This window comes from Podarcis muralis, chromosome Z (genome assembly GCF_964188315.1).
Source record: "Podarcis muralis chromosome Z, rPodMur119.hap1.1, whole genome shotgun sequence".
Classification (NCBI taxonomy): Eukaryota; Metazoa; Chordata; class Lepidosauria; order Squamata; family Lacertidae; genus Podarcis; species Podarcis muralis.
Window position 1 is genome coordinate 41,108,804 of NC_135673.1, and position 24,057 is coordinate 41,132,860.

Below are 24,057 nucleotides of genomic sequence, written 5' to 3' on the forward strand. Positions count from 1 at the left end.
ACATACCCTCCACCATCCTGAGATGGATCCCAATTTTATTTTATTCTTTGGTATATTTCCAAAAAGAAAAACATACACAAATAAATAAATTTATTATTTAATTTATAATCAAATTTAATTTATAATCGCCGAAGAATTGATGCTTTTGAATTATGGTGCTGGAGGAGACTCCTGAGAGTCCCATGGACTGCAAGAAGATCAAACCTCTCCATTCTTAAGGAAATCAGCCCTGAGTGCTCACTGGAAGGACAGATTCCGAAGCTGAGGCTCCAGTACTTTGGCCACCTCATGAGAAGAGAAGACTCCCTGGAAGAGACCCTGATGTTGGGAAAGTTGGAGGGCACAAGGAGAAGGAGACGACAGAGGACGAGATGGTGGGACAGTGTTCTCGGAGCTACGAACATGAGTCTGACCAAACTGCCGGAGGCAGTGGAAGACAGGAGTGCCTGGCGTGCTCTGGTCCATAGGATCATGAGGAGTCGGACACGACTAAACAACAACAACAACAATAAATAAATCTTAGAAAGAGCTGGCACATAGTGTGGGGTTGGGCTGTGGCGATGGCAGCCTTTTCTCCTCCCCACCCCCTGCTCTCTAGCAACTGCTATGAGCTGTCCTATAAGCTCCTATATTCAAGCTAAAGTCATTCACTTCCATGGGTTTGAACTGGAGAAGACATTCTGGCTTTTGGTACACACACACACACACACACACAGCCCCTGTATATCACCCCACTCAAGAGGGCTGTCCTAGCAGCACATACCATCAAAAAATGCAGCCAGACCATGGCCCTCATATTACCATTCATTTCTGGAATCCAGGAATGTTGATCGACATCTCTTGAACAGATTCTTTTTTGCTCTTCTCCTTTGAAGTATCTAAATCATGTACATAACCCCATCACCCGATGGATGCATGGATTTCAAAGTGGTCCTGTTTCATGCTGAGCCAGAAGCTTGGCCTCTCAAGCCCTGCTTGAGGGTGTGTTGTATAAAAGGCTTCTATGTGGTAGGAAGACAAGACTTCTCTTGGTGTTGTTTTGCAATTGCATGCCATATTTTCCCCACCCTACCCCTGACTGTATTTAAGTATAAAGTAGTTTTTAAACCAAGGCTGCGGAATAAGCTGTAAGTTGTAAGGTACAGGTAGTTTCAGGATGCTGTCAGTGGCTCCTGGCTGGTTGCCCAAGAAAGTATAAAGACAAGGAAAAGTTTCTTACTGTCCTTTTTTATTTCAATCTTTACAGAGAGAGGCTGTAGAACCCAGCCTCTTGGATAATGGCATTGTCCTGAGTGAATCTCCACACCCCGTCGCTCCCACTTCCTCATTCATTATCATCATCACCTCCTCTATGGGTGCTCCTAAGTGCCCTCTGTCTTTGAGCTCTTTGCTCTCCTACTTTAAGGCTTACTGGGTTCTGGGAGATGGAGGGTCTGAAATGCTTTCTAATGGCAACTTGTCAGCTGAGTGTTGTTCCAACTCTCCCATGATTTCCCAGCTTGTCCCCTCATCTGCCTCTGCGCTGCTACCTCCCTCAAACCCCTATTGTAAATCTATACTCTCTTCCTCCTCCTCCTCCCTGGAAGGGTCAGGATGGGGAGGTGGTCTCCACCAGTCCTCCTCTGCCCAGTTCCTGACAGGTAAGGAGGTTACTTTCTCACTGTTGGACTGGCAGGCAGTCTTGAGACCATATTTTCAGTGTCACCACATCTGCTGACCTGTCCCCTGGTGACCAGGGATCACCAACCCTTTCAGACCAGAGGACACATTTTGAATTTTGAGAGAGTGTTGGTGGTGCCGGTCACAAAATGGCTGCCATAGAATGGGGAGTGGCATAACAAAAAAAATCAGAGAGACAGCTACCAACAACAGCCTTATGCTTACCTTGGGAAGTAAGCTACAGCCCAGTATCCCTGACTGTGGAGATCACACAATATTCATTACACAGAGAGAGATGTGCTATTAGGAGAGGAAAAAATATACAAGGAAGCCAAATCACACTCGCTCACATTTCATGAAATCACTTAGAAGGTACCTCCACATTTTGCACCATAACTTTCTTCCTTGGGCGCCTGCCCAATGGCACCAGTCAAACGTTTTCATGGGTGCTATGACCCATGAAATCTGGCAATTTCAGTTCTCTTTTCTCCAGCATTAAGTTCAGTTCTCCACATTTTCATATCAGTTTGTGATTAAAAAAGAAAGTCATAAAAATTCATTATCATTTTACCGCAAATTCTTCCTAATATTTGTGTTTGTGTGCAATTTTGCATAATACACAATTTGGCAAGGCAATCACCTCTAATACACTGCTTTTTTCCTGTTATTTTCAGTGCACATTTTTATGGACACTTCATGCATTTTTGTAGAACTGGGGAACTAGGTTGAAAAATTCAGATAGCTGTGACTTTTGAAACATGGCTGGGTTTTGTTTCTCACCCTACCAAGTGTGAATTAAGTGGATTCACCTTTCATTCTGATCTGAATCTAATTTCTTCCCCCATCCCTAGTTATAAGGTAGTTTAAAGCGGCTAATAAGAGTCTTACCGGCTCCATAAAGCCTCCAACTGTGGCCCATTTCCTCAGTTTGAGCAATGTATTGCCGCCTGCAAGCTATCCAGGCCTGCTCTGCGCTTGCTTTGTCCCTAAACTATCAGAAACAACCTTACAGTATTGCTCTGCAAAATGCTGTATTTGCTCTGTCAAAACTCCATCCTTTACCTATTAATGGTTAAGCATAAGTGAGAGATTTCAGCAGTTGACGTATTGTGACAAATTGCACCTGCCCAAATCTCCCTAACTGCACCAATGTACAAAGCAGAGAAAGCCCAGTATGGAAAGGTTCACCCTCTCAAGTCATTCGGTGCAAAAAGACTGGCAAAGAAGGCATGTTCTGGCTCTAAGAATTGAGCTGCCTTCAGAACACCAACGCGTAGCTCTTTTCCTTCAAATCTCCCCCATCATGTGAAGCTTTTTGTCTAAATCAGCCACAGCACAATCATGAATGTTGGTTTAGTATATGCCAGAGCCTCCCAACAATGAGAACACCTACTACTTCTTGAACCCTGCATTCCGGTCCCTGAGGGATTGGCACTCCCGGCTACCATTTTTATTTTCCTGAAACCCATGTTTTGGTGAGATGGTGGCCATGGTTGTTTTTAAACCCACAATGATTAAAAAAAAAAAACCCCACAACCAATCAGGCATTATACTGTACTGCATTTCAGGGAACCTCCAACACAACCTTCTTGACTAAGGAGGTCTTCCACTCAGATGCTTAGCTAGCAAGGGACGCTAGACTACATCCTACTTAGTCTCTTCCAAACCCTGGTGCCTGCCCTGAAAGTAACCCCCTCAGGGATGGGGGACCTTTGGTGCTCTGGTTGATGCTGGGCCATCATTCAGTCTACACTGAGTAAAAACTATTTGGGTGCAACCCATGACAAATGAACTTGATGTATGTTTCGTTTGTTTGAAGAGTGAAAACCTACGGGCCAGTCGAGATATGTATCACAGCAGTTCATTGTCTGATGTGGCTGGCACCCCAGCAGGCCCCAGTCAGGACGATGTCTTCTGGAGTATATGTCAAAGTGAGGAGCAACCTCCAAAGGTATTGGGAAATTCTTCGGATTGTCCATAGATTAATAAGAGTTTAAAAATATAAAACTTCTTTTCCCAAGTAAACCCAGTCCTTTGTCAGCTGTGGCTAACCTGTGACCTTCCAGATGTTGCTAGACTCCAGCTCCCATCAGCCCCAGCCAACATGGCCAATGGTCAGAGATTATGGGAACTGAATTTTCATTTGTTGTGACTTTCCCTGGGATTGTATGCTGAAGGGTGGGCATTAAAACAAATTAATCATCTCCGTTGTCACCCAGCAACATCTTGAGGACCACCAGTTGGCCAAAACTGTTCTATATGAAGAAATTGTAAAGTTCATGAAGGTGATTTGCTTATTCTATGTCGTTTACTTTTTGTACACTAGCCAAGGCAAGGCACAAGCCTGTTTGTAGGATTACCATAGGCATCAGGCTTGTGACTATGAGAACAGGTTTTTGGGACAGATGGTCCTTTGGTTTAATCCAGTTGAGATCTTCTTATGGAACCTTGAATTCCTACTCATTGCCCACTAGAAGTCCCTGTGCTCCCCCCCCCTTTTCACTTTTAAATAAAACCAAACATTGCTCACATATTTTCCATTGGGGTCTTGGGGACTAGGTTTTCTGAATATCAGTAAAATGATTGTGATGGGCTACATTTTTATTACTCTGTGCCAATACTGACTATAGGCAGGTGGCTATGCACTGTTTTATGCATGTGTGTATATAAGAACAGTGAACAGGCATATTTCCTTTGATCCTTAAGGTTCCAGAAAGGACAACCTCAAAAATTTATACCAGAGATCATATTGGTCACCAGAGTTACCCATCAAGGTAAGCTCCTTGGTGATTCCTCCTTAAACTTACTTTGATATATATCTGTACAAATTCATTGCCGTGTAGCAGGCAGATGCCATCTATGAGCCATTTCCCCCAAATAATCAGGGAACAGTGTGGCATAACTGGCATTCTGCTTTGCTTTCTGAGGCCATCCCACCTGATCACTCCCCAGTGATCCTTTAAATAAATAAATGCATGGATAAGCCTCCTACATTGCTCCACCCTTGTGCACAGGTGTTGCTGCTGATCCAATAATGGTAGCTGCCAGTGGGAGTGGGAGAGGTAGAAAGCATCAGTGTCCCTAAACCACTTGATAGAGACAGAAAGAGTTGAGAGGATTTCGATAGGGACTGGGTAGGTGGAAGAGAGTGGATTCCCTCCCCCCCCCCCCAATTCAGATTGCAATCCAAGCCAGAGAAGAATTGAGGGGTCATGAAGCTCGTCTAATATTTGAGTCAAACATTACATGTCCCCAAGAGGCCTATTTCCATGTCTGGGGAGTGGGGAAGTGTCCCTAATATTGTTGCATATTTTAAACGTGAATGCCATTCCAGGAATGCTAAGTTTCCACCTGGATATTATAATAGCTACCGCCTAAGGATATTGTGAGCATTGGTTGGGCTGTTTTTAGAAGTGGCTTTGAGACCCTGGAACAATGTGCAGTGGGAGTTCTCATCGTCTGTTGTTGCTCCCCACACACACACTTTTCTGGTCTTTGTTCTCTACAGCACACAGCAACCATCCCTGGGGGGACCCGCAACGAAAACCAACAACAGCTGCTGCAACTCCAGCAGCAGCAGACAAAGGGAGTCGGCATCTCATCAGAACAAGCGATCGACTTCAGGTAATCCACAGGTCACACTTTTCTCTGTCCACACAAGCAATTATTGTGAGGCACTTCCATTCCCAGTGGGACAGGGTATGATAGCAAGGCCATTCTATTCATAATATAATTTTGCTAAGCACCTCTTGTTTGTTGATACAGGTTTTCTTCTTTGGGATTTTTTAAATATATAATTCTATATGTAGTTTCAGCAACCTGCTATTTCTTTCTAGTATGGGGTGGTGGTGGAAATATGTAAGGGAGGACATGATAAAGGTGTATAAAATTATGCTAAGGAGAAAGAACTTTTGTGATACCAGAACTTGGGGCCATCCAATGGAAGTGACTGTTAAGGGACAAAATGAAGCACTTCTTCACGCAGTGCATAGTCAAACAGCAGACTCAGCTCTCGCAAGATGCAGCAGTGGCCACTGGGCCAGCCCTCCCTTGCATGCCTTGAGATTGGATCCTCTTATTTACATGTTTGATATGATTGATGAACTAATCTCTCTCTCTCTCTCTCTCTCTCTCTCTCTCTCTCTCTCTCTCTCTCTCTCTCTGAAATTTTCTTTTTGGGACATCCAGGGTCATCCAGGCTAAACAGCCACCACCAGTCATACACGAAACCTGGAAATGCATCTCACCAGTTTCATATTTCAGTAGGTTTTATTTTTACTGTAAGCATATTTTTCAACTATTGCAATTCTTCTTCATCTTCATCTCCTTGTTGCCCTTTAAAGTAAAACACACCCATAATTGATTGTATGGATTTTTTTGTCTTTTTAATAGATCAGTCAATGGGGCAGTGTGTGTGTGTGTGTGTGTGTGTGTGTGTGTGTGTGTGTGTGTGGTGTGGTGTGGTGTGTGTGTGTGTAAGTGTGTAACACAGATCAAAAGCAAGCAGCATACTTCATTTGTTTTTTGCCTCTCAGTTGGTGTTTTGAATATTCCAAGATTTAGATCATGAGGCTTCGACTACCATGCAGAGCAAATTAGATTTTATTTTTATTGCTGCAGTGACAAATTATCTTCAAAGAGAGGATTGCAGACAAGGGAACCTTTGATCTATGTGCTTAAAATAAATATCTTGATAAGAATTAGCCACTCTCCCCTTCTAGAGGAAGCCAATCATGTGGACGTGTAGAGCTGCCTTACACCAAGTTAGCTCTGTGGTGTCTATGATTATTTGCACCAGGTCTCCAGAGTTTCCCAGACCCTTCTTGAGATGCCAAGGATTGAGCCCAGGCACTTGATAATGCAAAGCATGTTTTCTACCATTGTGCCATTTTAATTTAGGGTCACCCTACACATGGAAGGGGACGCGGGAGGCGCTGTGGGTTAAACCACAGAGCCTAGGACTTGCCGATCAGAAGGTCGGTGGTTCGAATCCCCACGAGGGGGTGAGCTCCTGTTGCTCGGTCCTTGCTCCTGCCAACCTAGCAGTTTGAAAGCACATTAAAGTGCAAGTAGATAAATAGGTACTGCTCCGGCGGGAAGGTAAACGGCATTTCCGTGCACTGCTCTGGTTTCACCAGAAGCGGCTTAGTCATGCTGGCCACATGACCCGGAAGCTGTACGCCGGCTCCCTCAGCCAATAAAGCGAGATGAGCGCCGCAACCCCAGAGTCGGCCACAACTGGACCTAATGGTCAGGGGTCCCTTTACCTTTACCTTACACATGGAAGCAACAGACCTATTTGTTTAAATATGGATCTTCTCCAATCGCCTATAAAGCAGGGGTGGGGGCAACTTGGTATTGATGTTTTTTGAGCAAAAAAGGTGCCAAGCTCTTCATCCATAGCTGACCTCCCTGCAGCCCAATATTATTCCCTCTGCCTTGGTGGCCTCTAGTATTGTAAGGGAACCTGTCTGGAGGGGGACAACGAGGGTGTGGGGAAGGCAGTGGGGTGATAAGCAGTGGGAACAGTGATGGTTTGGCTAACCTAACCTGTGCATTCATTTTGTTTAAAAACTGGGGAGGCACAAGCTATTTATACGTGATTGGCACAAGCTGAGTTTTAATAGGTCTACCACCATCATGTGTAGCTTGAGCCACTGTGACTTTGCTCAGAATTAGTAAATGGTAAAGGGACCCCTGACCATTTGTCAGCATGACTAAGCCACTTCTGGCGAACCAGAGCAGCGCACGGAAACGCCGTTTACCTTCCTGCCGGAGTGGTACCTATTTACCTACTTGCACTTTGATGTGCTTTCGAACTGCTAGGTTGGCAGGAGCAGGGACCGAGCAACAGGAGCTCACCCCATCACGGGGATTTGAACCGCCAACCTTCTGATTGGCAAGTCCTAGGCTCTGTGGTTTAACCCACAGCACCACCCATGTCCCAGAATTGCTCAAAATTACACCCCACTTAATCCAGTGGGGCTTTCTGCCCTGGGTTCAAAACTTCCTCCTGAGTGGATTATTCCCTGAGAAGCATCTGGTTCCGCTATGGCAGCCTTCCCTGACTTGGTGCTCATGCTGGTGGGAATTATAGCCCAATTATGAGGGCACCTGGTCGCGGAATGTTGCAGTACAATTCTAGAATAATCGCCCTTATTCTAGGACAACCTGAAAGAAAAATTAAACTTGGCTCCTCATATGATGTGAGTTCCAGTGTGGACAGAAGCAATCATTCAAGTTCTTCTTCTTTTTCCAGAGTCCACCCTTTTTTGGCAAGGGGAGAGATGGTGGCAACTTGCTCCAGAAATCATCAGAATATTCATCCTCCAGTGATGAGGTGTGCAGCAGTGACGACGATGACAACGATGGCAATCAGATACGGTTGGCTTTTCTACTCTTTCCTCTGTCCATGCATTATAAATTGAAGATTAGTTAGATTTTCTGTCTCCCTCCATTGTTGTATCAGAGCATAATGCAAGCATGAAGCATAAAGAAACATCCCACAGGTGTTTATATGCATACAGTATGTATAAAAACATAAACACAAACACACTTCCATAATCCAGCAAAAGGTCAGAGACTTCATTAAAAAATACTATTTCATATTGTGTTTCCAGCAGTACAAATGGGCAGATATTTTCTTACATCTTGTTTTACCTATGCATTTTTTTAAAAATCTATTTTTACTTTAAAAAATTATCAAGTTGCCTGCCTTCCCTTATTCTGACCATGTTGCTTAATTTTACCTTATGTGCAAACCCCAGCACCCTTTATATTCAGCCCGGGGTTTACAACATACGGTAAGTGCCCATGATTTTTTAAGGTTATTGGATATTGCTACTGGAGCAACAGTTAGAATATGTATAGTTAACTCATCCACTGGTGGGACCAGACCCTTTATATGGACAAATAATACATTTAATGCATCAACCAGAAGTTAATGCACTCTTATAATTTTAATTTCATTTATTATATACCCCTGGAGCATGAAAAAAAAAGATACGAACTGTCTCCATAATGGTTGGTTGGAGTTAGTCTCATATTGCACTAGGAGAATCGACAAACTTCCATAAAAATTGGGTAGTTAAGGAGGGTAGTTAAGATGCACTTGTTGTAATAATAATAATAATAATAATAATAATAATAATAATAATAATAATAATAAATTTATTTATACCCTGCCCTCCCCGGCCATAGCCAGGATCAGGGCAGCTAACACCAGTAAAATAAAAACATAATGGGGGGGGCAATTTAAAATACAGGTTAAAATGCAATTTAAAATGCAGCCTCATTTTAAAAGTAGCCCATAGATCAAAACCGTAAGGGGAGAGGAAAACATAAGGATATAAAGGTCAGACTGAGTCCAAACCAAAGGCCAGGCGGAACAGCTCTGTCTTGCAGGCCCTACAGAAAGATGTCAAGTCCCGCAGGGCCCTAGTCTCTTGTGACAGAGTGTTCCACCAAGTCGGGGCCAGTACTGAAAAGGCCCTGGCCCTAGTTGAGACCAATCTAACCACCTTGCGACCTGGGACCTCCAAAATGTTGCCATTTGTGGACCTTAAAGTCCTCTGCGGGGCATACCAGGGGCATATCTCTGCAGGGTATTGTAGTTCCAATGTGCCCCATTCCAGTCTAAAGGCTTCTAGTTCTTTCAGTTTAGTGTTCCTGCAAAAACAAGGTGTTATATCATACCAGGAGGGTCCGTGTGACTTTTATTCACATACCGTCTGTCAACACTGACACCAACACTCATTCCTAGCACAATTTTCGCATGACTGTTGGTCTCAGTGGGCTGCATCAAAAAACTAGAAAGCCCTAGGAAGAAACAATCCATATATTTGTGCTTCCCAGTAAAATGCCTGTTCACAACTGAAATGGTGAAAGAATGAGTGACACCATCTGTGGTACATGGTAAACAAACACTTCCCAGCAACAAACATGGAAGGACCTGTCCTTATATGACCATGTTCATACATATTGCAGCCAGAGATTTGAGAGCATGCGTGTCAGTTGCAATTGATAACACCACCTGTGTCTTTTGCCATTTAAGTTAAATGCTAGATTCTGCTTCCCCACCATGGGATCATTTCCTGTTGGGTGCATAGGGCTAATACATGCACGGGAAACCTCCAGCCTATGGGCTGGAATAAGCTTGCTAAGGGTCCTGATTTGGCTCACAGTATTGTTTTTCGTCTGGCCAAACCCACCTGTCCCACACTTGCTCCACAAATGCAAAGGGAAGCAATTGGGAACCTTAAAGCATGTTCATGGTTATACTTCGGCAAGCAGAGCTTGCTTTTAAATTTGGCACTGAATGCCAGCCTCAGTGGGACTGCTTCCACTCAAGACCTCCTGCAGAAGGCTGTGTTTGCAGTCAGTGCTGGGTTTAAATTCATGCTGAGACCAATGCCCCACTTTCAGTGGGAATCTTTGCAGCCCTAGCTTGAATTCAAGCCCACAGCTGTAAAGTTTCTTCCTTTGCATTCCCAATGTAAACAAAAGCTGGGGTTCATGGAATAATTGGGGGCAGTTTTGAGTACATTCCCAATTCTTCCTTCCAAAGTCTTATTCACCTGATTCCCTATGATGCCAGGTGATTGAGTGGTCACATCTTTCTGGATCCAGTTTCCGACCCCTGGACCAAGAGAAACAAAAGATAATAACATTGTTCCGGTTCCTTGAAAGCCACTTTTGGTTGATAGGACTGTATATCTTTGGAGCAAATCCTGTTTAACTGCCATTGATCGCTGCCCAAATTGCCATGATTGTTTGAAAGCAGGCAGAGCCACTCCAGACTCCATGGGACTCAGGACGTCCTCGATACCTGATTTCACATCTCAACCATCCAAGATCAGAGGCGATTCATATAGCATTTTTTAACCTAGTGGTTTTATCCAACCTAAGTTAGCCATGTCTTTCAGTATGTCTACTCTGAGAATATATTTGATTTTATATATATATAAAAAATCATGAATAGTGGTATACAAATATTTGTATAAATCAATAAAAAATTTAAAAGTAAAATGTGAATTTTACTCTTGATGGGCTTGGTGCTGTAGGGAAAGAAAGAAAGGCAAGACACTTGTTCCTATTGCGTAACTTTACTTTATTTTTGTTTAGAATGCATGTGGATTTTTCCTTTTGAGTTTTCCTTTCTTTCTTGCCTGCCCTACCCTATCTCTGTTCACTAATTGGCATTTGTTACTAGGCAACTACCCAGCAATGGAGTGATGGGTTTCTCAAGGGCAAGAGTTCCAGATGAGACTGAACCGAACCCTCGGAGTTCTGTAGTGGAGCAGAAGGTAATTCAACGCCCCGTTTCAAAGGGGCATCCTCTGTACATAGAACTAGAGAGATCAAATTCTGATTGCTAATATTGCAGCCATGCTTGTTGGCATCCATCTGTCTTTGGAGACAATGGAGGGTGAAGTCAAACTGTCAGAAGGTTATAGCACCTGCACAGTAGCTGTAGACACTGATACAGGAGAGACATGTTTTGTTGCAGCTGGGGCAAATGAAGGCGTCTGGTTGTGCTGCTGCAGATGTGCCATGGCATTTCTTCTCTCTACACTCCTCGCAGTGGTCATTCCTCCTCTGGTCACTACAAGGGGTGCACAACTTTCCTGTCTCCAGGCACTGTGTTCATCTGCAAGGGATTCCCACATGGCGGGATTGAAGTTGCCAGCTTTAATGTCACATTTGCAGACATCTTTGTAATGCAGAGTCGGTCTGCCAATGGACCTAGTGCCTGAAGCCAGCACCCCATAGAGCACGCCCTTGGGGATCCTGCCATCTTCTGTGGTAATATTGCTAATATTACCCTTTGCAAGCATCATACATGGATGGGGTGCTATAGAAACTGGCCCTGGGAAAGTACTAAGGCAGAAAGATAGTGGCTGACCCAAGACAAATTCATTTGACCCATTCTGAATTCCCACAGACTCCCGTGTAGTTTCTACTGACCCCTAATGTTCCAGGCGAGCTTTGCATCCCATAATAATTTGTAGTTGCTGTCCTCATTGGCTGGAAAGCAGGAAGTGATACAGTCATACCTCGGGTTACAGACGCTTCGGCTTGCGTGATTTTGGGTTGTGCACTGCACCAAACCTGGAAGTACCGGAACGGGTTACTTCCAGGTTTCGGCGCTTGCACATGTGCAGAAGCGCTAAATCGTGCTATGTGCATGCGCAGAAGCACCGAATCACAACCCATGCATGTGCAGACGTGGCGCTGCGGGTTGCGGACACTGCAGGTTGCGAACATGCTTCCCGCATTGATCACGTTCGCAACCTGAGCATCCACTGTACTTCCAGTTTCCTGCATGCTAGTCTGTACATTTGGATTCTACCCCTAATTACTCATACTTTGGAATGAACGTGCTAAACGTGCTAGCCATATTTTATCCTTACATTTTATGAGAATTAGAGTAATCAGGTTAAGGGAGGGAATTATGAAAGGTTATTAAACCAGATTAAATGTCTATTAGATCAATGCTTCATCTACACTTCCGTGGCACAGCAAAGCATCCTGAATTTAAAATGGAGCTGCTTTAAACCTTGTGTGAGCATGTAGAGAAACTAGCCTTCTGAACTTTTGCTGTTGCTCCACTCGCTTTTGACCCTGGCCCCTCAGACCACTGGCATGTGGCCCTCAGAAGGAAGTGTGTCCGTCAGGCTGAAATGTGTTCTCATCCCTGACTTGTGAAAACTGGAGTAATCAGATTGAAAAGGTATTTTAAAAATTCATTGAATTGTAGAGTGGGAAGGGACCACAACGGTCATCTAGTCCAACCTCCTGCAATGCAGAAATCTTTTTGCCCAACATGGGACTCAAACCCATGATCCTGTGCCTAAGAGTCTCAGAGGCAGATGTTCCAATGAAAACAGAGCAGCAGCCAGTTAATCCCTACAAGACAACCTAGGAAAGTATTAAGCCCACAGACCTATATAAATAGGAATTTGCCAGCCAGCAGAATGCCATTGTTGTGTTCCCTGGCTGATTCTGGGTCCCATGGAAAAGAAGGCAAGGCAGGTCAGAAGTTGTAGGACCACAGATAAGTCCAAGTGAGCAACTTGTTCCAGGAAATCCCAATCTGCTAGGAGCAGACTGAGGCCTTTTCGACCAGACTTACATCCTCCCCTTGTGGTGAAATCCAGAGTCTGACTCCAGGACTTCAAAGCACCCCACCCCCTGACATTATTAGTGGCATCAGGTGACAGGCAGGTGTGTGGCCTCACTCACCTGTCAAATTTGGCCTGTGGAGGGCGGGGGAGTTCCCCACCCATGGTCTAAATGTATGCTGTGGATGTGACCTAGGTCATAACCACTTATTGCAGAAGATCTCAATTCTTCTAGAAGCACCAGTTTCTGAAACAAATTTTGTGGTTGTCAAGAAACCAGCGCTCCTCTGTAGCTATCACTTAAGCTTGCTCTTCTGTTTAGCTGTTGAGAGCGAGGTGGCTCTGCGACATTTGATGATGGGTTATGGACCCCACAAAGCTGAGTTTGTACCTACTTTGTAAATTTAAGGGGATGGTATTATCTCCTCAAAGAGTTGTAGGATTGGAGCTTGGTCAGCATGCCGAGAATTTGGTTAGTGATACTTTCCTTCCCCATCACAGGTCTACAATTTCCAGGGTTTCGAGAATGGCTATTAAGCCAATTTGGCTGTGATGTAGATAGGGCCTAAAGTCGGGGTGCGCGAAGATTGCCCAAGCCTTCAAAAGGCACCAGTGCATTGAAGCAGAGTTGGGAGCATGGCAAGGGGGTGAGGATAGGAGAACGCATACAAACCTTCTTCCCTTTCTTCTTCTTCTTCCTCCTCCCTGCTCCTATTCCAAGAGCTGAATCTGTAAGAAGGTTTGCAGAACTCAAAAGAGAGAAAGAATTGCAATTCATGTTTTACTTTTGTGGTTTCTTAAGCTAAGCAGGAGGCAAAATGCTTCCTGGTCTCCTTCTCATTTCCACATTTTCCAATTAGCGATTTGGCTTTTGAAACATCAGGCTGTTCCTACTTAAGATTCACGGTTTGCCTGCAAACATACAGGCTGGCACCCGCAGATGCTTAGCTCCAGTCCATTGTTTATCTCTTGTAGCAAACCACACAGAAGACAGGTTTCTATCTTTGGTGCCAGCCATAAAATACATCTCTGTGGGTTATTGCTTCAGCAGAGCTTAGAGAGGGAATGGCTGCGCAAAGGCTATCAGCATCCATCTTGGTTCTTAATGAGAGCCTCATCCTTCCCAGAACTGTCAGGCATTCAAACACTGCAGCCTTCACATGCATCTGGAGCATTCCAGCTGTCATGGGACCAGAGGACTGAAAGAGGTCAGAGATCACCTACTGGCAGCCAGGTCCATAGCCAGTCATTTCATGGCATGCACTCGCAATCCATGTGACAGAGCATTGCAGTTCAGAACATAAGAAGAAGCCTGCTCCTATTGCACATCTTAATTTTAAAAAAGGGCTTTTTAATTAAAATAAGCTTGCGCATTGTACATCCTCACAGGTGGCAGTAGGTTAATTACCTACCAGCTGTGCAATTGGCTCCGCATTTGTGCTCAGGCACCCACACAGGGTTCTGCCCAACTTGGGGGCCATGGGGAGGCTCACTGGGGCCTACCCTGCAAGGCCTGCCACAGCCACAGGTAGGCCTGGGGGGGCATTGTAGTCGCAGGAAGGCCTGGCGGGTCCTGCCATATGATGATGATGATGATGATGATGATTAAGGTAAAGGTAAAGGGACCCCTGACCATTAGGTCCAGTTGTGGCCGACTCTGGGGTTGCGGTGCTCATCTCACTTTATTGGCCGAGGGAGCCGGCGTACAGCTTCCGGGTCATGTGGCCAGCATGACTAAGCCGCTCAGAGAGAACAGACACGCTGATGGAGGCTCTGTGTACAGACACAGAGCCTGGAAGCCAATGAAGGTCTTTCAGGACCGGTGTTATATGGTCTTGGCGGCCGCTCCCAGTCCCCAGTCTAGCTGCTGCATTCTGGATTAGTTGTAGTTTCCGGGTCACCTTCAAAGGTAGCCCCACATGGAGCGCATGGCAGTAGTCCAAGCGGGAGATAACCAGAGCATGCACCACCTTGGCATGCACCACTACGGGCAGGGAGGGTCTCATCCTGCGTATCAGATGGAGCTGATAAACAGTGGGGTGACAAAATGCAACTCAACGCTGCCTGTGGAACAGAGGAGGGTTGAGCTGCATTACGACGCGTCCCCTTCCCGGCGATAGGCCAGGCTCTCTCCGCCCATGTCCCGCCCTTGGGGGGGGGCTTCCTTGCCTCATGAGCAGCAGCACATCTTCGAGCACAGCCACACGCACACACTGAGGGGGCAACATTTGGCGACTCCCAAGTCTATCCCAAGCCATCAGGATAAGGAGGCAAGCTGTGCTGCTTTGCCAGCGGTCTTCCCCCCTTCTCCCTTCATTTTGACAGCTCAGTGGAGTCTCCCCAGAGGCTCGCCTTGGCACCATCATTACATGTTTCTTTGCTGACGCCTTTGGCCATTAAATAATCACCAGTGGCCAACAGGCAGGTGCAAAATGTGCCTGGCTAATTTCAAATACTAGCATGTAGCTTCTGCCCACAAATCAGTTTTGCAAAATGCACAGTGACAACCAAGACAGGACTCTTTGTCAGCCACAAGAGAACACTTTTAATATAGACATCGACTTCATACAAGACATGTGGTTTTGGTTTGACTCGTGGTCTAGTTGTACATTTTCCAAGAAAAAACCTCAAAAAAACTTTTCAGAAATTCACTGAAGTTTCCAGGTGGAATATTTCCTATAGGAGAAACAGAGAGTTATCAGCACTACTTGCTTTCTTCAGAGAGTCTTTCCAAAGATGGATACATGACGTGGCCTGTGGGAGAAGAAGATTCGTTTTAGCCCAGGTCTGTCCTCCTTTGCCAAACCTTGAGCACTGCATTCCTTATCAGCTATAGCTCTGCCTTATCCATTTCTGTACTGCTTCCATGTGATTTTTTGATACTGGCTCTCGTAGGAACGCCTCGGTTTTAAGTCAGAGAGTTGGTCTAGAAGTCTGGAGCAGGGTGTTCTCCCCGCTCCATGCCTCTTACCTATTTTATTTGTGGGGAGGGGGCTTCAGCAGCAGCCACAGCAGTGCAGAAGCCATACCCTGCAAGAAAGAAGGAATCCCTGAATGTGTGAATGGTCTGTCACAGACCAAACAACCAGGGACGGGGCTTCAAGAAGCCGTTGCAGGAAGTCCCAGGTGAACAGAGGGCTCTTGGGCTCAAATCCTGTTTGTGGCCAGGGGCGTCCTGATGGGGGGCAGGGGGCGGCTGCCCCAGGTGCCATCCTGAAGGGGAGTGACATTCCGACGCGCCCCCTGCCTGCACCCCCCCAAACCCACAAATCGCGAGCGGCAAAGCATAGAGTGGCAAAGCAATGAAATCCCCCTGTCCCCTTACCTGTGAGGCGAGAGGCCGTTGTCTCGGCTCCAGTCCCTCCCGGGATGCGGCAGCTCCCAGGCTGAACCTTCTCCTCGCTGCAAAACAAAGGGAGACATCAGCCGGCGCCTGGCTCCCAGCCGCGTGAGCCCCAGTCTGGGGCAGGAGGGTGGGGACCTGGGAAGGGGGCATTTCATCCTACCTGATCTTACAAGCTGCCCCACTCTGAACTCCTCTGTGCAGGCCTCTGGGCTCCATCCCAACTGGCCTGGCACAGAGGCAGCAGCCAAAGTCACCTCTGGAATAACTCTTGAGGTGTTCTTTATGGGGGAAAACCTTGGCTGCTGCTTCTGTGCCAGGTACGGCCAGGAAGGAGCCATGCCCGCACGGGGAACAGATGGAGGGTGAGGCAGGCGAGGATCAGGGGCCAAGAACCACCATGATGGTCTCTTGTTCTTCGTCCAGGGGCTGGAGCCTCATCCCTGGAGGTGTGGTCCTGTGGAGGAAGCAGGAAGCATCTGATGAGAAGGGGCTGGGGTGGATGAAAAATTACTGTCCCATTTTTGATGACCCCCCAAAAGAAGTTCCACAAGGGCCCCTTCCTTCTGTCCCAGTACCTGATGTTCGCCACGTCCCTCCAGGGATTTCGCCAGAATGAAGTAGACGTTGGGGAAAGGCTCCCTCCCTGCAAAGGAAATGAAGGAATCAGCAAGTGCCTGCATCCCAGATGATAGCACCACTCTGGAACATGAGGGAGGGGGGACACGGGAAGGAAACATTCCTAAAATATGGGGCACTCAGTTGGCATTTCCACTTACCTAAAGTAGGAGCCTTTCCCCCCTCATTCTGGTGGGCCTCTCGCCTAAGGAAGAAACAAGCTCTGTTAGTCTGATTGCTTGGTGGATTTGGAACCAGATAAATATATAGATAATAATATTTATTATTATCATCTATGTATTTAGATATATTTATGAGCCAATTTTGTGCGCCCACCCCTCACCTGCACCCCTGGCGGGGGTCCACCTCACCACCCCCTGGCTAGGGCCCTGCCTGGACCACAGAGAAACCCTCTCCATAAAACTATAGGGATCTCTAAATCAGGCCTTCCTCCTCCACCCCCAAGATCACTGGGAAACACTTCCCCTGCCACACAAGGTCACAACATACCTCCGGATTTTGCTGGGTTTCCCTCCACCACAGGGCTGCTGCTGGTTCCACAAACCACGGCCCTGCAAAGGAAGAAGGACATTGTATTCTCTAGGGGGGCAGAACAAGCACCCTGCCAGGTTGCCCATGCCCACATCACCACAGGCTGCCAACCAGCTCCTGCCTGGGCACCTGACCCCTGGCTTGGAAGGAGGGGGGCAAGGGGCTGGGGCGAGGTGGGACTGCAACCCCCAACCCAGCCCTGTTTCACTCAGGTCAGCACCATGACCTCCCTGCACATGTGGGGAATGGATTCCCCATGGAATTTACCTACCACAATCTCCAATGGTTCATTCACTTTTTGTGCCCCTCCTGCCTCCTTCATGGTTTGCCTCTGCAGCAGCCTATTATGTCCTAGGAGACAGAAAGGAAAAATAAAAAACAGAGGAAGAGGTTACAGGTGGGAAATATAAAAGTTATGATGCTGGAAGATGAGCTCCTCAGGTCGGAAGGCATCCAACAAGCTACTGAGGAAGAGCGGAGGACAAGTACAAGTAGATTCAGAGCTGATGAAGCGGCTGGGCCAAAGCCGAAAGGTCGCTCTGTTGTGGATACGTCTGGAAGCGAAAGGAAAGTCCAGTGCTGTAAAGAAAAATATTGCATAGGAACCTGGAATGTAAGAACCATGAACCCTGGTAAGCTGGATGTGGTCAAAAATGAGGTGGCAAGAATAAATATTGACATCCTGGGCACCAGTGAACTAAAATGGATGGGAATGGGCGAATTCAGTTCGGATGACCATCATATCTACTACTGTGGGCAAGAATCCCGCAAAAGAAATGGAGTGGCCCTCATAGTCAACAAAAGAGTGGTGAAAGCTGTACTGGGATGCAATCTCAAAAATGATAGAATGATCTCGATACAAATCCAAGGCAGACCAATTCTATGAAGACTTACAACACCTTATAGAAATAGGGGATTGGAATGCTAAAGTAGGGAGTCAAGACATAAAAGGAACAACTGGCAAGTTTGGCCTTGGAGTTCAGAACGAAGCAGGGCCAATCACATCACACTCATTTAACCCTTTCCTTATGACCCACCTAGGAGGCAAACGCCACATAAATCTAAATCAAATCCCTTATGAATACACAGTGGAAGGGAGGAACAGGTTTAAGGATTTAGATTTGATGGACAGAGTGCCTGAAGAACTATGAGTGGAGGCTCGTAAAATTTTAAAAGATGATGCTGTTAAGGTGCTTCACTCAATATGACAGTAAGTTTGGAAAACTCAGCAGTGGCCAGAGGATTGGAGAAGATCAGTCTACATCCCAGTCCCAAAGAAGGGCAGTGCCAAAGAATGCTCCAACTACCACACAATTGCACTCATTTCACACGCTAGCAAAGTTATGCTTAAAATTCTACAAGACAGGCTTAAGCTATATGTGGACCAAGAACAAAAACAAAAATCATTCCAATGAAAAGGAAATGCAAGAAGGGGAAGAAATGAAGGTAGTGAGAGATTTTACTTTCTTGGGCTTGGGATTTTACTTTCTTGATCACTGCAGATGGTGACAGCAGTCACGAAATTAAAAGACGCCTGCTTCTTGGGAGAAAAGCAAAGACAAACCTAGACAGCATCTTAAAAAGCAGAGACATCACCTTGCTGACAAAGGTCCGTATAGTTAAGCCATGGTTTTCCCAGTAGTGATGTGTGGAAGTGAGAGCTGGACCATAAAGAAGGCTGATCGCTGAAGAATGGATGCTTTTGAATTATGGTGCTGGAGGAGACTCTTGAGAGTCCCATGGACTGCAAGAAGATCAGACCTCTCCATTCTGAAGGAATGGTCACTGGAAGGACAGATCCTGAAGCTGAGGCTCCAGTACTTTGGCCACCTCATGAGAAGACTCCCTGGAAAAGACCCTGGTGCTGGGAAAGATGGAGGGCACAAGGAGAAGGGGGCGACAGAGGACGAGATGGTGGGACAGTATTCTCAAAGCTACCAACATGAGTTTGACCAAACCGCGGGAGACAATGGAAGATAGGAGTGCCTGGAGTCCATGGGGTCACGAAGAGGCGGACACGACTAAACAACAACAAGTTGCTTTGGGAGACGATAATCAGGCATAGCCCAGTTCTGTGAAGCTTGGAGGGGGGGTGAGGCATCTGGGTTTTAGCAATGCAGTGGTACCTCGGGTTAAGAACTTAATTCGTTCTGGATGTCCGTTCTTAACCTGAAACTGTTCTTAACCTGAGGTACCACTTTAGCTAATGGGGCCTCCCGCTGCCGCCGCGCAATTTCTGTCCTCATCCTGAAGCAAAGTTCTTAACCTGAGGTACTATTTCTGTACAAGCCAAGCCCTGGCTCCATGGCTCACCTGAGTTAAGAAATCCTCTTGCCTCCAAGTTGGGAGAGACCCCCTTTTTTCAGCACTGAACGGCCACATGCTGAGAGCAATGGCGGCTGTGCTGCTGCTTCTAAGTCCAGCTCAGCTTCAGCCCCTCCCCCCATGCCCCCTTCTAGAACCAACCGCTCTCAACCGACTCTCACCTGCCCCGCTTTCAAACTTCCTTTCCAAGCCTCCTTCCATCTTCCGTCTCCACCAGAATTCCACTCTCTCTCTTCCCCTCCCTCCCTGCTTGACATTCCCTTTGGAATTGTAATAGCATCACCTCACAATAATAATATTGCCACTCATCTCCTCTAGGCCTCCTACCTTGAGAATCCATCTTTCTCTACCAACTCTCACTGTCATCTGACAGGCATCCCCCTTGCAGGGCACTATAAGGCTTGCTTGCAAAGCAGCACTTGCATCAGCGGGCAAACAGGGGCCAGGCTGCTGGGTTGTCTGGCAGCTGAATGAAGAAAAATAAAACCAGGGGGGTCAAAGTGTGCTGGGATGAGGCCACTGTGGGTAAGGCCAGAAGGGGCTGCTGGGGGGGGGTTGTGCCTCCCCTTCTTCTGCATCTTGCTCCCCCGCCCGTTCCTTCAGCTGCTTGAGAGAATCATAGCATGGTCGAGTTGGAAGGGATGCCAAAGGTCGTCTAGTCCAACCCCCGGCAGTGCAAGGATCCTGCCCATTGCCAGCCCCTGGCTAGGCTCCACACTCCCACCACCTTCTTACCTGCCGGATGCACAGACCCCTTGCCATTCTGCATGGGGTGGGGAAAGGGGAGAGAGAGATGTTTTGCTCCCTGTCCCTCCGGACATGGATATGAGAGCCCTGTCAATATCTCAAGGGCGTCACAGGGAGGAAACTTGTTTTCTCCTGCTCCAGAGGCCCTCAGGACCTGAAGCCATGGCTTCAAGTGACCAGAAAGGAGATTCCGACTCCAGGAAGAACTTTCTGACAGCAAGAGCTGTTTGACAGGGGGAGGAAATCCCTCGGAAGGCGGTAAGACTCTCCTTCCTTGGAGGTTTTTCAGCAGAGCTTGGACGGCCATCTGCCATGGGTTCTTGAGCTGAGATTCCTGCATTGCAGGGGGTTGGACTAGATGACCCTCGGGGTCCCTCGCAACTCGACAATTCTAGGATCCTCTGATTTAAAGTGCATCCAGTGAGCGTTTAAAGCGCATGACGTCCCCCAAATGATCCTGGGCATTGCAGATTCCCTCTCAGAGAGGCCAGTGTGGTGTAGTGCTTAAGAGCGGTGGACTCGTAATCTGGTGAACCGGGTTCGATTCCCCGCTCCTCCACATGCAGCTGCTGGGTGACCTTGGGCTAGTCACACTTCTCTGAAGTCTCTCAGCCTCACTCACCTCACAGAGTGTTTGTTGTGGGGGAGGAAGGGAAAGGAGAATGTTATCCCCTTTGAGACTCCTTAAGGGGGAGTGAAAGGTGGGATATCAAATCCAAACTCTTCTTTTTCTTTTTCTTCTCCTCCTCCTCCTCCTCATAGACCTGCAAATCCCAGAAGCCCTAACAAACTACAATTCCCAGGATCCTTTGGGGGAAGACACCTGCTTTTTAGAACAGAGAGGAGAACCTGCAGCTGACTTCCCCCAATTTCCTAGGAACCAGGAACGGGAAGTTCAAGTGCTTCTAAGAGGATGACTTCACAGAGCAGGGGGGATAAAATATTGCTCCAAAAGTTGGCTGCCTCCCCTGGATGTACATTTCCAAAATAGAAGATGAAAAACAAAATACAGCAAGAGTGTTGTGCAGGCTCCTATTTGTTATGTGCAAACAGCTTTAGATACCTATGAGGTCCATAAATTACCATGTAGCATATATTCAACACAAAAAGCAGTGGCAATTTGTTGTTGACAAAGGACAGCTGGACATATAAAGGGCCCCATTACCTTCAGTATCTTAGGGCCTCATCAAACCTAAATCCGGCTCTGCAATGGACGTTCGGCTTCCAAAGAACGTTCGCAAACCAGAACACTCACTTCTGGGGTTGCGGCAATTGGGAGCCAAAACGTTCGAGTGGCAAGGCGTTTGAGATCCAAGTTACAACTGTATGTTCTTCTAAAGTTTTTTTTAAAAATGCTTTCAGCTTTAGGTCTTTGCTGAATGAAATGGTCTTAAATAGATGCCGTGAGCTATCTTGAGCAGTTGTGGAAAGATTTTGAGTATTTCAAATAAACAAACGGCAGTGAGTGAAGCCATCAGTACGATCAGTCCTGAGACCAAAAGACTCTGCAATACTCCCAAATTTATGTCAGGATAATACTTCCTAGGGCTGAGCCTTCAAATCTGCTCACATGTTGCAGTGCTAAACACATTGGCAATGAAATGTATTTTTTACCAATTCTATGCAGGAAAACCCCCAGTAGTGAGCCCACCTACTCCTACCATCTAGAACTAAAGACCTGGGTTTTCAGATCAGAGGATAGGACTTCAGGTCTGGTTTCTACTTCTGCTCCTTTCCTTTCTTCTTGTTGAAAACAGCATCTTCCAGTATTCCAGTTGCTGGTTGTGGTCCTACCCTGTCTTTTCTCCCCCACCTTTAGCACATATATTCTCAGTGGAGGAACCAGCTTCATGAGTCACGGTTATAAGCCGGTTTATTACAAAACTGACTAAGAATTTGTTTTTAAACAAAGATCTCTGCTTGGAATGTAGGGATAAGGAGAGACGCTTTCAAAGTGAAGCAAAACTCAGCCGTTCTCCCAGCACTGAGGCTCAGCCACATGGAGACTAATCCTGTACATAAGATTAATGTTGTCGGCTTCATGTTGCATTTGTGATGTTCTATCATGTCATTGTTATTTATTGTTTGTAAGCCGAACTGTCAGGGGTCCTTTACCAAGCCTCAGCACCACTGCCAAATAAAAAGGTCCTCCTCCTCCCAGCCACCTTTCTGGCTTCGCCTGGAAGAAAGGGGTTGTGGGTAGAGCTTCCCAAGGAGAAGATCATAAGAGGCGCTCTTGCAAGGTGAAGCAATCTCTGAGATTCACCCTTCTTCTAGTTTTGATGCTGGCTTCTTAAAGAGACTCCACCCCATTACCCTGCTGCTGGAATGCTAATGCTTCTTTGGCTCTGTGTCATGGGGGCCTGAGAGGATGGATTAGATATCATTTGCGAAGTGCTTTGAAGATGAACTCCACTGTATAAACATGGAGCATTACTAGTCTCCTTTAAGCAGCTCCCATCCATCAGAATCCCATTTCCAGTGTCGTTTTATTTTATTACATTTTTTCCTGATGCGCTGACATTCCTGCCATAATCTGATTTTCATTAGCTGTGATGTACTACAGAGATTTGGACTTCCAACATTCACCAGCATTTGTTACCATAAGTGTTACCACAAGTGAGCAGTGCTGCATGCTGGGAGGAAGGGAGGGGAGAATAGCTTGACTTCTGGTCACAGAACAGCTCTTAAAAAGTTGTCGTTGTGTGCAGGGTTATGTTGCAGGAAAGCTCAGCTGCAGTTCTCAGGAACGATTCTGGGGGATGAGCAACCAAAACTATCTTCTCCCAGACCTGTTGCAACAGAGCCAGGTTTCGAATTGTTCAGCAAACCAGCTGAAAGTTGCTCAGAACCACTTTCCGGAACCTCAGAGCAAGCCTATTCCCAACAAGGTAAATGCCACATATTATGACAATAAACAAACTGAAATGCAATCCTTCCTTTGAGATTCAAACTTCTCTGAATTATATGATGCAGTTCTCCAATCAAAAAAGCATACACACAAAAAATGCACATTGTAATGAAAATAACATACAAAACTACTAGGGGAAATGCCTTGCAAAAATGTGTAATAGGAGAGGTTGTGTGCAAAAATTCATATCTCAGGACAGTTGCGCTGGCTTGACCCTGTGATTGAGAGGGACTAGCACCACCAATGTGCTGACGTCATGTGCAACATGCTCATGCTGTGTGTATATTCCGCATGACTTGCTGACATCATTTGCGCATGCCGCCTGGCATATTATGCACATGCTGCGCAAGTTATGTGAGCATGTCGCACAACGTGACTATTGAGTTGTTGATGTTTTTGTTAGTTTTAGATGTCCAGCAATGTCTAAAATGTCATATATTTTGAAGCCCTGTAGTAACTCTGTTTTATCCTGAGGGGTGATAGATATTGGCCATTAGCATTCCATTGCATCTTGCCAGAAGTTTTGGTCTGCATTGCTATGGATCTGCAGGGAGGCTGTGCCAGTTACTTGAGGTTGTTATACGTTCCAAATTAAAGGAAAGCATTTATGTTCATTTACTTCAGTCTTCTCCTTTCAGCTGTTTTGGAAGGGAGATTTAATGGTGAATCATGTGTGTCTGTGTGGTGGTGAAGAGAAATAACCTGCCCAACACATGTTATTGCTGTATAATTTTTATAGATGTGAAAGAACTAGATGTATCTACCCTTTGTTTTTGTTT

General features: G+C 46.3%; 1 protein-coding gene across 7 annotated transcripts in view; it reads left to right on the forward strand.

Moving 5' to 3' along the window:
- Positions 1-24,057, forward strand: part of NRK (Nik related kinase) — a 126,704-nt gene that overhangs the window by 59,802 nt on the left and 42,845 nt on the right. For 4 of the 7 annotated variants that reach the window (XM_077922435.1, XM_077922436.1, XM_077922438.1 and 1 more), the window contains 7 exons: positions 3,479-3,610; positions 4,366-4,433; positions 5,168-5,283; positions 5,848-5,939; positions 7,919-8,043; positions 10,871-10,964; positions 23,079-23,258. In XM_077922435.1, the coding sequence (XP_077778561.1) occupies positions 3,479-3,610; positions 4,366-4,433; positions 5,168-5,283; positions 5,848-5,939; positions 7,919-8,043; positions 10,871-10,964; positions 23,079-23,258 (807 nt within the window). The remainder of the gene's footprint in view (positions 1-3,478; positions 3,611-4,365; positions 4,434-5,167; positions 5,284-5,847; positions 5,940-7,918; positions 8,044-10,870; positions 10,965-23,078; positions 23,259-24,057) is intronic. The other 3 variants (XM_028714864.2, XM_028714865.2, XM_077922437.1) reach the window with 2 other exon arrangements.